Source organism: Ambystoma mexicanum, chromosome 8 (genome assembly GCF_040938575.1).
Source record: "Ambystoma mexicanum isolate Mex_15411 chromosome 8, UKY_AmexF1_1, whole genome shotgun sequence".
In the NCBI taxonomy this organism is placed as follows: domain Eukaryota; kingdom Metazoa; phylum Chordata; class Amphibia; order Caudata; family Ambystomatidae; genus Ambystoma; species Ambystoma mexicanum.
Genome location: NC_090929.1, coordinates 338,604,019 through 338,616,884, shown reverse-complemented (window position 1 = coordinate 338,616,884; position 12,866 = coordinate 338,604,019). Strand labels below are relative to the sequence as shown.

The window sequence follows — 12,866 nt, the reverse complement described above, 5'->3', positions numbered from 1 at the left end:
TACTGTAGCGTTTAAACATTTAATACTTAGAAAATCGTTCATTGGGGTTGGGGGGGATTTGTAAGACATGAAAACTATTTGACAAGAAAAGGAAGTCAAATATATTAAGTTTACATGATTATTTGATGGTAAATTGTACAAAAAGAAACGGGAACATTCAGCAAGTATTTATGAAAAGTACATTTAATAACCAATTTAGGAATAGCAAAGGAAGACTGATTATTTTTTCTGACAGGTTTCTGAAAGTGGTCGGGCGCCATTTAGTTATTGAGCAGCGTTCTCACGAAGCTCATTGGCTCAGGGAAAGGCAATGTTCTAGTCTACACTGCTGCTCTAATGCATGCTCTCCGCCGTCCTGCCACTCATGTGCAAGTACTCAACAGAAGGGGCTGGTAGTCCAGTCCACTTCCAAAGGACACGATGGGCTAATCCACTTCTCTCCTGCGCCTAGAGCGATGTTGTTGGCTCAGTCCATTGTCTGGCCTGCAAGGTTTATCTCTTTTGTAAGGACGACTGCTGATTCGATCTGTCTTTGAGGAGCTGCTGGGGTCGTGTGAGGCACTGTGAGGACCGCTTGTAAACCTGTACAGAGCATTTTATGTAAATCCTCTTCTTGGGTTCATATAGTACAGTTGGCCACTCTGCCTGTGACTGAGCAGTGTTGCTCGTTGTTTCTGGAGTCCTGTCTGTATAGGCTGATGTTGGGTGAGTCCATTTTGGCACCCTCTGTCTATGGTGCGATGCTCGGTCATGTTGGTGCCCCGTCTGAAAAGGCTAATGGTTGGTCTATCCGCCTGTGAACGTTGTTGCTGGATCTATTCATTTCGCTGCCTATAGGACCTCCTGTCCCTCGTATAGTTCAGTATAAGGCGACTAAACCGTATGATAACATCCTGAGTTGATTCAGTGTCCAGGCAGCAAGCACTGCACTTAACAGAACACTGGCTGGCATTGCGAAATGTTTCTAGGGTCCTTGCCGGACCCTGCGTTTAGCTTGGTTATTGACAGGGTTGGACTGGAGGAATAAAATGTACCCAGGCACCAATGAAAAAGTGGCCCACAGTCGCACGTGGCAATTCTTTGCTTTTGAGACAAATGGTTTGAGAAGTACACAAAGGGAAGTTGTTAGTTAAAATGTGTCGCAAATTGTGTATTTAAAGAATATTTGTCAGTAACACTGGTCAAAACAACTAGTTAGGTGCACAGTGAAAAAACTCAACAAACTGGCCCAGCTTGCCAAAAAAAGAAGCCCACGCTGGCTCATTGGGCCTGTACTTCGGGCATTGCCCTATGGGCCGTTCCAAGCCAGCTTATTGAGGACAGAATGAATTGGCTTCAGGGATCTAAATGAAGATTTGATAAGCAGGAGCTAAAAGCAGCTCCTGGGTATCCAGCATTGCAGGAGCTACCACTGGGGAAGGAGGAGCTAGTACATAGCATCTTGCAAACTTAACTTTCACATAAGATGCAAACTTATCATTTTGCCCTTTACTTATGACCCCTTACAATTTGAGTTTTATATAGATGCATCCTAATGCTTATTTATAGAGTGTCCCAAACACACACAGGTGGTGTCACATAGTTGTGTGGCATCAGTTCGCCTTCAGAGCCAAAAATAGCTCCTGATACCTGTTGGCATTAAGCTAACCAGGCTCTTCTAGGCTACAAGCAGGAGTTTAAATAGCTCCCAGCTCCCCTAAATTTCAAACCTTGGGCTTTCTAGACGAGGGTAATTTCCTTTGTAGAAGTATCTCTGTTTCCTTGTGTGGTGTCAAAGTGTCCTCCTAGATCTGTGATGTCACTTCCTCTGAAATGTGCAATGTTCTCTATCCGCTGTCTGTGGCTGCTTCCAAGCTCACAACTGGTCTGACTGTTGGGGGCAGTGCCAGTTGCTAGACCAAAATGATGCTCTTCATTTGATTGTTGTTAATATTTCTTATTAAGTGTTGATTTTCCCCGGAGCACTGCACAAAAGACATACACAATTAAAAACAAAACTGCTTGGTCCTTTCCTTTTCTCACTCTACACCTCCCTCCTTGCCCCTGTTATCTCCTCGTTTGGCATTTCCCACCATTTCTATGCCGACAACACCCAACTCTTCCTTTCTTTCTCATGCGACCACCACCTGAAACTCTCTTCCTGTCTTACTGCCATAAATAACTGGATGTCTTCCCGCTTTCTCTCCCTCAACACTGACAAGACTGAAGTAGTCTTTTTCCCCTCCAACTCTCTTCCCCTTCCCTCACCTCCCCCTTTCATTCACTTTCCTACCACTAATCTCCCTATCTCTCTCCACGCTCATAACTTAGGGGTCCACTTTGACTCCTCACTCTTTCTCTCACCATATATCTCTCACTTCTCGTGCCTGTCGCTACCACCTCTTCAATATTTGCAAAATCCGCCCTTCTCTCACCTTTCATGCTACTAAACGTCTAATCTCCTCTGTTATCTTCTCTCGCCTCTTCACTGCTCCTCCTTACTCTTTGGCCTACCTACTTCTCATCTCTATCCCCTCAAGTCTATCTGCCACTCTGCTATCCGTATCCTCTGTCTCCTTACCTCCCGCGACTCTATCTCAACTTCACTTTCCTCCCTTGGTTGGCTTCCATTTCACTCTCAACTTAAATTTCACTTTCTCTGCCTTGTCTTCAAATCTCTCCATGGACTCGCTCCCCCCCTACCTCTCCTCCCTCCTCTTTTTCTACACTCCCTCTTGCTCCCTTCGTTTAGCTGATCACTTCCTTATGACTGTGCCTCCGTCCCCTTGTGCCCCCTCCCGTTTCCGCTCCGTCCAGCTCCTAGCTCCCCTGCACTGGAACTCCCTACCTCTCTCAATTCGTTCTATTCCTACTTTCTTCTCATTTCGCACCTCCCTTAAATCTCCTTCTCCACCCCCGGCTTGAAACTCCCTCCCCTTCTTGCTCCCCCTCCTTTCTTTCTCCTTCCCTTGATTCCCTCCCTCCACTCCCTACTACCCCACTCTCACCTTTTCCCCTCTCTCCTCCCCTCCTCTCCCTCACATTCCCACTGCTTTTCTCTCCCTATTCCCTCTAGTTTAATTGCTCTTCTTACTGGTTTATTGATTGATTGATTCATACTGTAATTTGCTTCTACCGTTATATTGTTTGTTTTTTGTATCAAGTTGTTCAATTGTACAGCGCTTTGGTGTAAAGCGCTATATAAACTAATAAATACAAATACTGTATGTTTCCACTCATTTTAGTGGTTCCACAGTTGAGAGCAATTCAACCTCAACCATAGTTTGGTTTGGGAGCCTGGTCAGTCCTTCTGTATAGGTGATCTGTGTAAGGTTGTCAAACCAGGTGAAATGTCATTTAACCCGCATACGCCGTCCTTGACTATTGGGCTGTGTTGCTGCTTGTGCAGGTATTTTAGAGACCACGTAATGCTGGTGTCCTAGGAAGCTGCCACCTATAGTCTGGCCCTAAAGTGGGCCCAGATTGTGGCTCTTTAAATATGCTGGTTTGTTTGATGCAAAGGGTTATTGTGAACACAAGAAAGCAGGCAGCTTTGAAAGGGGCAGTAGGCATTGTCTCAGGTTAACTATCGTCTTTTTTTCGGTGAGAATGTGGGGTGTTATTTGGCAGGTTGTACCTTAAAGTGGCACGCAAATAGATTTTGGCACCTTGTACAAAACACGCAGAACAACCTTTTTTTGACTAATAAGGTTTTCCTTTATTAAAATTGATTTTTTGGTTCTAAAACCTTAATGATTTCACAGAAGTGATCAGTGTTTGTAGAAACCATGACAAGCATTCGGTTCATTTCTCAGGAATGTTCTCGAGACTGTTGAGAGCTTTAGCCCTATAACATTCCACCTCTCCTCATCCCAGACCAGTGGGTCTCCCAGTATCCCAGTGCCCGCAGCTAATTCATCTTTGCCTCTCTTCTCTGGAGACCCAAACACCCAAGCGTAACCTCTTGAAATCACATAGAATCATAGCAGCACATGCCTGGTACTTTCATCCTACACCCATCAACACCTCGGGTTTCGCACCTGCCTGTCCCTCTACCCCCACCACTGCCCTCGTCACGAAATTACCAAACCATGCACCCAGAGGCAGACACGTGCCCTATATAACCACTTTGTTACATTGTTACCGTGCTAAGAGGATGAGCTGGGGCACAAAAATGGGTATCCTTTGAAGTTGGAATGGTTGACATTTCATATAGTCTTCTATTGTGGCCTTGGAGGTCATACATGCTTTAACTTTGTGTTTTCCTACTCTTGCAGACTTGAATACACCTAAAAGTAATCTTGTGTGTCTAGCTAGCGGAACAATGGAACGGACATGTTACAATCGCTGCATATTAATGGACACTCTCTCCAAGGCAGACGGTCATATTCTGAGATCATGTTTGTATCCCCATCACTTTAGCTACTATGTACCGAGCACCCTCTGACTCTTCATGCTCTAGCTGCCACGCTACAGGAATCCCCCGAACCATTATCTACAGCGGATGTCCCAACTTTGCTAATGTTTTACTTGCATGCCTACCCTAGTGCTTTCCATCCTCATGATTGTGAAGAACTAGATCAGTAATTCCACGCATGGTTGTCCTTGTGTGAATATGTCTACCAGCTATCAGAATGATTTTAGTGTAACTATTTTAAAGAGAAATTATTTTATTTTGTTTTTATGTGTTTACCATATTCCACTCTGTAAATTTTATATAAACCATGTTTTGTATATGTGTTGTAACGTCATTGTCTTTTTTAAAATATAAAGCAGGACTACACAGACACCATAGTGGGAATAGATCAGTGGTCACTTAGTTGGGCAAAAAATAAGACATGGGGTCGGGGGGAGGAATTAGCAGAACACACATGTTTCCAATGTGCCATATAGTGGAACTTTTGCACACACCACGTTGGTCATCTTGAATTCAGCATTGCTAGCTGATCTTTTGTAAGGGAACGTGATGGATCACAGGTGCTGATGATTGACTCTAAGCAGATGTATAAGGCAACTATTTAATAACCAGGTACTTCAGTGCTATTGACCCATGGAAAGGGTTATATAAGGTCTTGTCATGATCCAGGCGCCTGAATTGTGGGCCTAAACGAGGAGAAGGTGCATCAGCATGGCTCTGGGCTCATATTGCCCTGCACCAGTGGGCAATAACGCTATTGCACCTAAGGTAGGGTGACCAGATTTTCAAGACGAAAAACCGTGATGGCAACAGCATAAAAGGACTACCTCCCTCACAGCCCAACCCTCACTCAAACTGCCCCACTTCCACCCCCTCCAACCCGCAGTATTTCCAGCACTGTTCCTGCATATAAATTGCACGATTTTGACAGTGGAGACAAGCATACCAATAAAAAAGAGCTTTTGTTCTGATACATATTACAGGCCTTGCTGTTTGTTTATTGTATTTGTTGGAAGCGCCCAGACCAGGAGGTATCACAGCGCTAAGAAGGCAGTAAATAGTGAGTTACAGTACGGTAGAACAGTAAGGTTACATTTCTACGTAACTAGTTAATCGTGATCATATGTGTACAGTGGGTGGTACGAGTTACATGTATCTGTTAAATGGTGAAGATGTTCTTTTCTTTCGGAAGAGCATAAGACTGTCTTCATTCTGGATGTGCTGAGATTGGGTGTTCCAAAGTGTGGGAGCGATGGTGGTAAAGCAGGCGCCTCCAGCTCACTTCCTGGCACCTCTGGGGATGCGCACGGCAGATGTGGAGGAGGAGCGGAGATTGCGGGTCTTATGTTAATTCATTTACTACCTGGTCTCTGTGCTGGCACAATCAGTTAATTCATGTGTCTGCTACCGGTAAGGTTGGCGTTTCCAGCCCATACTTCTCAGTGGATTGGGATGTATATTTACTTTATAATTGTTGCCGTCCCTCCCGTTTCCCAAGACTGTCACCCTCCCTTTCCACAAAACTGGCCCAAGGTTTTTAAATTAAAAAACTCTCGGATGGAGCGACAAAGGGTCTAATTCCGGGACTGTACTGACAAAACCCGGATATCTTCGCACCCGTACCCAAGGTGTCCCAACAAAAGTTGTATTGTACGCTGGGAATGTGCTCAAGCCAACGCAAAGGGAACAGTGGGGGGCAGGGTTGTGCAGCATAGTGCCAGCAGGCACTCTTGCATGGCCACATTGCTGCAAGGGAAACCGTTTGAGCATTCCTTTAGTTTTCCCTAATTCCCCTTGCCCACAAGATCCCCTGACTGTGCTGCATGCCATGTCCCCTCTCTGCTCACCTTTGCATTGGCCCTGAGAGTGGCAACGCTGCAGAGGGCTACAGGCCCGGTGGGGTGTTACATTCGGGCAGGTATTTGGGGGGGGTAAAAGAGAATTGGCGGCTACTGTGACTTATCCACCGAGCCTGCCCACTTGGGTACGTTTTCTGTGTTTACGCCACAGGACAGGGGGTGGGGGAAGGAGCATGCAGCCATAGGCACAGGCTGGCGGAGAGTAGCAGCACCAGGGCAGTCGAGTTGTGCTGGTGGAAGATAGGAAGGGAGCAGGTAGAAAGTGTGTTCATGACGGCAAGTGAGCAGGGACTGCAGCAGAAGGGGTGGTACGTGAAATCTTGAGAACTAGCAGCAGCCATGGCTATACCGGGCCATTTTGGATGGAAGGCATTGATCTTGCTTGGCTCCCAGGATTTCAACGTTCCACTCTGGGATCTAATAAACGTAAATCAAGGAATGGAATACAAATAATCTATGTTTATAGTTCTTATGATAAAAGGCTCTATTGTTTTCGTGGCGAGTGTGCACCCTGAGGGTCAGAGGGCACCAGCATGCATTTTCTCCCACCAAGTGGCTCCTTCCAAATCTGAAGTACTCAGACCACACCTTAAAAGAAGGGGTAACTGGCCTCCAGTGGAACAGAAAAGTTAAATCTGAAACACTGGGCTGCTTAAAGATAAATATAGGTGCTAATGGCTACCTGTAGAAAGTTGTCGTCCACTACATCACCAGTTGTAAAATTAGTTATTGAAACCCAATGAATTTAAATTCATGAGTATGCCTTTATGCCATGGAGCCTCAGTTGATGCGTGGCTGCTATTGGAGAAAGCCCAAAAAGCAAGCATATTCAAGCAGGTCTTTCAGGCACATTTAGAGCCTGTGAGGATTACCTCCCCGGGAAAGGCACCAGACTCCGCCAATTGTGCACAGGACCCAACCAGGTCGTGCTCTGAAGAGAACGAACACTGGCGAGCTGGGACCTGGCAATCATGCTTTGCAGCCCTCCCCTCAATGAAGAATCAGTCCCACAGTCCGCAATGCGAAGTGGCCACAAGCCAAGAATCTAGGGCTTTTTAAAACTGCAAAACAAATGAACAATAAACGAATGTTCGGAATATTTGCCTTGTGTATCCTCCTCCTAACACCGTGTTGCAACTGCTGACTGCAGCTATTTCAGGTCAGGAACCGACATCGAGATAGAAGTAGAGGCAAGCTGGTGCTTTTAGAAAAGATGACAATTCCGGGTGGGCTGGTACCTCTGGGGGCCGAGGTTTTGAAATGTCAGGCCTGACCCCTCTCTTCAGCCTGTTACTCCACTGTAGGGGCGATCTCTCAATAAAGGGTGGACTCTGTGAAATAATTGCAGAAACCTTCTGGGTCCCTGGTCATTGCAACTTAGTTGCATTGATGAGTACGTGCCTGCCTCATGCGGGCTAATTAGTGCTGCTTATGTTGCGACGTTCACGGTTTGCATTTGCAAAGAATCTACAAGCACACTGACTGAAAATGAAAGGACAGTGGTCGTTGACCATGTGTTCTCTGTAGGTATGAATGTATGTGCTGCGCATGTGCGAGGGAAACGAGGAGGCTCTTGAATGTTGTCACACGCCCAGCATAGTGGGGGGTGCTAGGGAGCCCAGTTTTCCCAGATGATGTTGCCAGCCTGTCCTGAGTGCTTACGCTGTACCCAACAATGGTAAAGAGGCGCCTTATCCTTTTTTTCTTGCCTTTCATATGCTCTGTCGGAATCAGTTTAGTGAGGCAGCCCACACTCTGAGGCACATGCTGGGCCTTGGCGGGTGAATGGAATCACTCAGTGCTGGGCTATTCCCCAGCTGGGCTTGGTTTTTATGCACGTTCAGTAGGAGAATCCAAGAGCACTGCCTGACCCTTCCGTCAACCAGACACATCCAACACGGGGAGGGAAGAACGTCCATGGACTATTGGTATGTGTGTATGATCTGACATTAATTTGGGGTGCCTATGCACAGGTCTGGGCACTTTGGAACACTGGCATACGTGCATTTCAAAGGGGTGTGGTACAACTTGGGTGGCAACGTGAAAGTGGCATTGTGAGATTTTAAGGGCAACGTGAAGATTTGCAATGTTCATAGGGCAACGTGAAAGCGCTATGGGACATTTCTGGGAGCAATGTGAAAGTGGCATGGTATTTCTGGGAAGACAATGTTAAACTGACAGCCCTTTTGTGGGGCAATCGTGGATATGAACATGACCATGTGCTGATGTCACTGCTGAGATGACAGGATCATTTTCTGTGGGCAGAGTGAAATAAACATGGGTATTTCTTTTGTGCAGTGTGAACACTAGCATTGTTACAAGGGTTTTATAATGCACCAAAATGACCACGGTTGTCTCAGCGTACCTCAACATGTCTGGATAGTGGAGTTTTGTGGCACCGACTGTAGTTTTCCCGAACTTAGTCTGCAGAGTAAAGGAGCGGGGAGAAGATGAAATGATGGGAACGAGGATGCAAATGCAACAAAGGGAAGTGATGATGTCGATGGGAACGGCATGTTTATGATACTTCAAGTGTGTGTAGATCTGCAAAGGTGCACCATGCATCACGATTGAAGAAAGGTAGGTGTATCATTCTTCCACGAGCCAGATTGTGGTTCATAGATTCTCATTAGTATTTCGAATTTTGTCCACTGCTTGGAAATGAGTGTTCACTGCTTATCTGCATTTCCAAATTTGGGATCTACTGCCCGTCATACATTCTCAATTACCACTTGACAAGCATGAATTGCCCAATGACGAGAGGTGCACAGAACTAGCCCTGAGGAACCTGGTGGAAGGAGCAATATCAGTGATTTCTTATCTCAGGGTTCAAAATGTGTGTTTGCCAATGGCGAGTGATAATGGACTCTTGGCAAATGAGAATTGGTTATGTGTATGCTTGTGGAGCATTGAGAGGGCAAGTGACTTTTGATGCCTCGCCAGTAGCCTGCAATTTGAAATTGTACTCCCCCTAAAAACACATGTAGGTGATGTCTGCGGTGTTAGTACTATTTTTTGTGTAAATGATTTTGTTTTTCTATATTAATGTGGTATGTACATTGGGGGAATCCGATCATAAATCTAATTGAAAACGTTTAGAATAAAACACAACGAACTTGAACCATTTCACTCATATGGGGTCATTACGACCCAGGCGGTAAGTACACCAGCTTTACCACCATGGTGTAAACTATGTTTACACCATGGTGGATGGCAGATTTACCGCCCCATTCCAAGGTGAGTGGGGCGGTAAATTCCCATTTACCCTTCCCCATTCCCATTTTTGCCCCATAGGGCATAATGGGAGTGGGGAAGGCGCTAATTACGGCACCGTAAATTACGGTGTCGTAATTAGCACCAAGGCGGTCGCCATGGATTTTAACGCCTGCTAAAAGCAGCCGTTAAAATTGGAATTAGGCGTTAAGGGTTAACGACGTCGTTAACCCTTAACGCCTGAGTTGTAATGAGGCCCATAGACCCAATTAATTGAATTTTCCTAAATCGACATTGAGGTTACTAACATTGTACACAAATTACATGGATATACGACCAAGTTTACTTTTTCTTTGTATGTAGGGGCCTATAAGTAGTTCACTTCTTTAGCTCTTCCCTTATTTGTATCATAATAACTGGTCCTCGCATATGTGGGCCTACCTTTGCTGGTGAGATAATAGCCCCCTGGCCAACCCGCCAGTCATGTTGGGGAGGGGATCAATCTGTGGTGCTTCTGTGAAGTACAAGCTCTTTGAGCTTCTCTCTGTGAATGGAGTGGATACCAACCATCAGTGGGCTCCCAATGCGAGCTAGCAGCGCTGGGTCAGCAGGTGATCGGGGTCACGTGGCCTGCAATTGGCTAATAGCATGGATATTAGCACTTGTGCGCTTTGTAAAGTATGCGCAGCACTGAGGAGGGTGGATGGAAAGTGCAGCAAGGACTGTGAAATAGGGGTGCAACCATCACCTCAAGAAGTACGCTTTTGCTTTCTGATCCTGGTGACAATATACTGCACAAATACCCACAACCCACGAATATAGTTAGAATATTTATTGTGAGATGGAAGAATAAACAAGAAAACAGAACAGAAATAATGCATAACAAATGAGTATGTAATTATACTTTCCAGCAATGTCCAATCAGCCTCTGGGGAACTCCATCCTCTCCAACAAACATCTGAGGTGGACCACTGCTCAGGCAGCAACACAATGTATATATTGTCGGTATTGGGTATATTGACCGCGTATCATAGTGCGCAGGTCAAAAGAATTGAATAAAAAAAGACTTCATCCAAACACCGCCCGCCCCTTGAAATGTGTGACAAAATGTCATGGAGAGCCAGGAAGTCGCTGGAGCAGGGAGTGGGTTTTGGAGACATGGTAGGTGTGGGGGCGGCTGGGTGTGTGGGAGGGTGAGCAAGGGTTGGGGCCATTACAGGTTGATGCGGTGAGCGGGTTTGGGAATGCAGGATTTTATTTTGATGCCGTGGGTACAGGTGGCATGGCGCTGGGTAGGAAGTCTATTTTCTTGAGTTTGGGGTGTTATACCCCCCGCCACCCAATGAATCATGCCTGCGGGGTGGAATTCAGGGATGAAACCCTCTGATTTAGACAATCTCCCAGTTGATGGTTGTATCATATAGGCCAATTAAAAGCAGCATTTTTTGGGTGTGTTCTTCAGCGGCAGCTTACCGACATAGAACCATATGGTCATGCTCTTTTGCAGGCTCGGCCCAGAGCCCAGAAAAGGCAACTGTGTGCTTAGAATTGATTTGGGATGGGTGGGTTCTCTTGACGCCATAATCTACTTCCAGACCTTAGTGGTGGCAGTGATGTGTGATACTGTGTCTGCTGGTATACTGAAAGGATCATAACAATTATTTTGAGGCAACATAGAAAATAGAATGTGTTGCCAATGTACTTAAATCAGCAAAAACTGGCACAGTAATGTTTGAGCTGGCCTGAAATTTTTTCTAGGGCTATATTAAAGTGGCATGTTCATTATTTGGTTGCAATGTGGAAACCAGCATGACCATGTACTTAACTGGGGCAACACTGGCATGTCACCATTGAAACTGTCATGGTCATTTCCTGGCTTTGTGGTGGACGGCTAGACCATGGTTCTCGGAGCTGCTCAGCCTCTTGGACAGGCCTCCCATTCACCTGCCATTGGGCCTGGCTCACCACCTCGCAGCAGGCCGGTAGGGTCATCCACCCCGCCCCACATACGTTAGCCCTTGCAGAGTGGTTCCTGAGCAGGTCACACTGAACAATCTGGCCCTGTCACAGGCTAACCTAGACCTCATTCAGGGCGCTAGGAGTGATGCTACTAAGAGCCAGTACAAAAGTAAATGGACTAGGTTCTGCCACTCGGCGGACTTTAAGGAGATTGACCCGCTTACTTACACTTTGAACGACGTGCTATCCTCTGCACACCTCGCACACTCAGGGGTGCATATAGACACATGCCGCACCTACCTGGTGCTATAACAAGGGAGTTGTCCTACCCTCTATGAGTCTTAAGGAGTGCAAAAAGCGAATCTAGTGCACACTGGTTTTTAGACCCTTTTGGGTGCCCATGCAAATTGAGCAACCATTGTTGGAAACAACATGCTTGCTGCTGACAAACACATATATAAAATTTGCCCGGCTAGAGTCTGACCTCATATTTGGTCATAGGAGCCTACAGGGACACGGAGGTGGACGTCTTCTCTTCCTTCAACCCAGTGGTTGTGACATCTGGAGGGCCTCACCAGGCTCTACCCATCCATCAAGAAACCACACCCTGTGTGGGACCTTAATGTAGTGTTGGGCGCCCTGGCGCACAAACCTTTCGAACCTATGGTGTCCGCGGACATCAGGTTGGTCACCATTAAAACAGCTCTCTTGGTGGGTTTTACTTCCGCACGTAGCCTTAGCGAAATCCAGACAATAGTGGCTACAGAACCATACACTACCTTTCACAGAGATAAGGTGGTCTGAGAATGCATCCAGCATTCTTACCTAAAGTACTCTTCTTTCCATCTGAAGGAGGATATAGTCTTACCTACTTTCTTTGCGGATCCTAAGGACGATGCTCAGAGGGTCCTGCAATGTCTGGATGTCAGGCGCGCTCTGAAATTGTATCTGAACAGGACTTGGAGCTTCCGCAAGTCAGATGCTCTCTTTGTCACCTTCGGCGGGTCAAGGCCGGGTTATCAGGCTTCCAAGGTCTCTATAGCGAGGTGGATGGTCTCAAGCATCCAGGAGGCCTATGAGAGGGGCACCACAAATCGCTTCCAGCTAACATGCTTGCCCACGCTGTCAGAGCCAAGGCCACGGCAGTCGCATTCCAGAGGCACATCCTGTGGCAGGTCATCAGCAGGGCGGCCACATTGGCCACTCCTTCGGCCTTCTGCAAGCACTACTGTCTGGATGCCGGTTCTAGGTCATACACGGCTTTCGGACAGGCAGTATTAAGGAAAAAATGTTCTTAAGGAGGTCACCTCTCCACACTGGGGCTTCATTCAGTTGTAATCGCCCATGCAGTATAGAGGAAAGGGGATGGGACGTAGGAGTAAAGTTACTCACCATAGTGACTAACGTACTCCTAGTCCATAGTCCCCTTTCCTCCATAC

At 46.5% G+C, this 12,866-nt stretch overlaps 1 protein-coding gene across 5 annotated transcripts in view; it reads left to right on the top strand.

Moving 5' to 3' along the window:
* EXD3 (exonuclease 3'-5' domain containing 3) overlaps positions 1-12,866 on the top strand; it is a 3,187,846-nt gene that overhangs the window by 2,081,635 nt on the left and 1,093,345 nt on the right. For 2 of the 5 annotated variants that reach the window (XM_069609782.1, XM_069609783.1), the window contains one exon: positions 4,257-4,713. The exons of the other annotated variants lie outside the window; for them this stretch is intronic. In XM_069609782.1, the coding sequence (XP_069465883.1) occupies positions 4,257-4,262 (6 nt within the window). In that variant the 3' untranslated portion in view covers positions 4,263-4,713. Of the gene's footprint in view, positions 1-4,256; positions 4,714-12,866 lie in introns of those variants that run through there. 5 annotated transcript variants of the gene reach the window in all.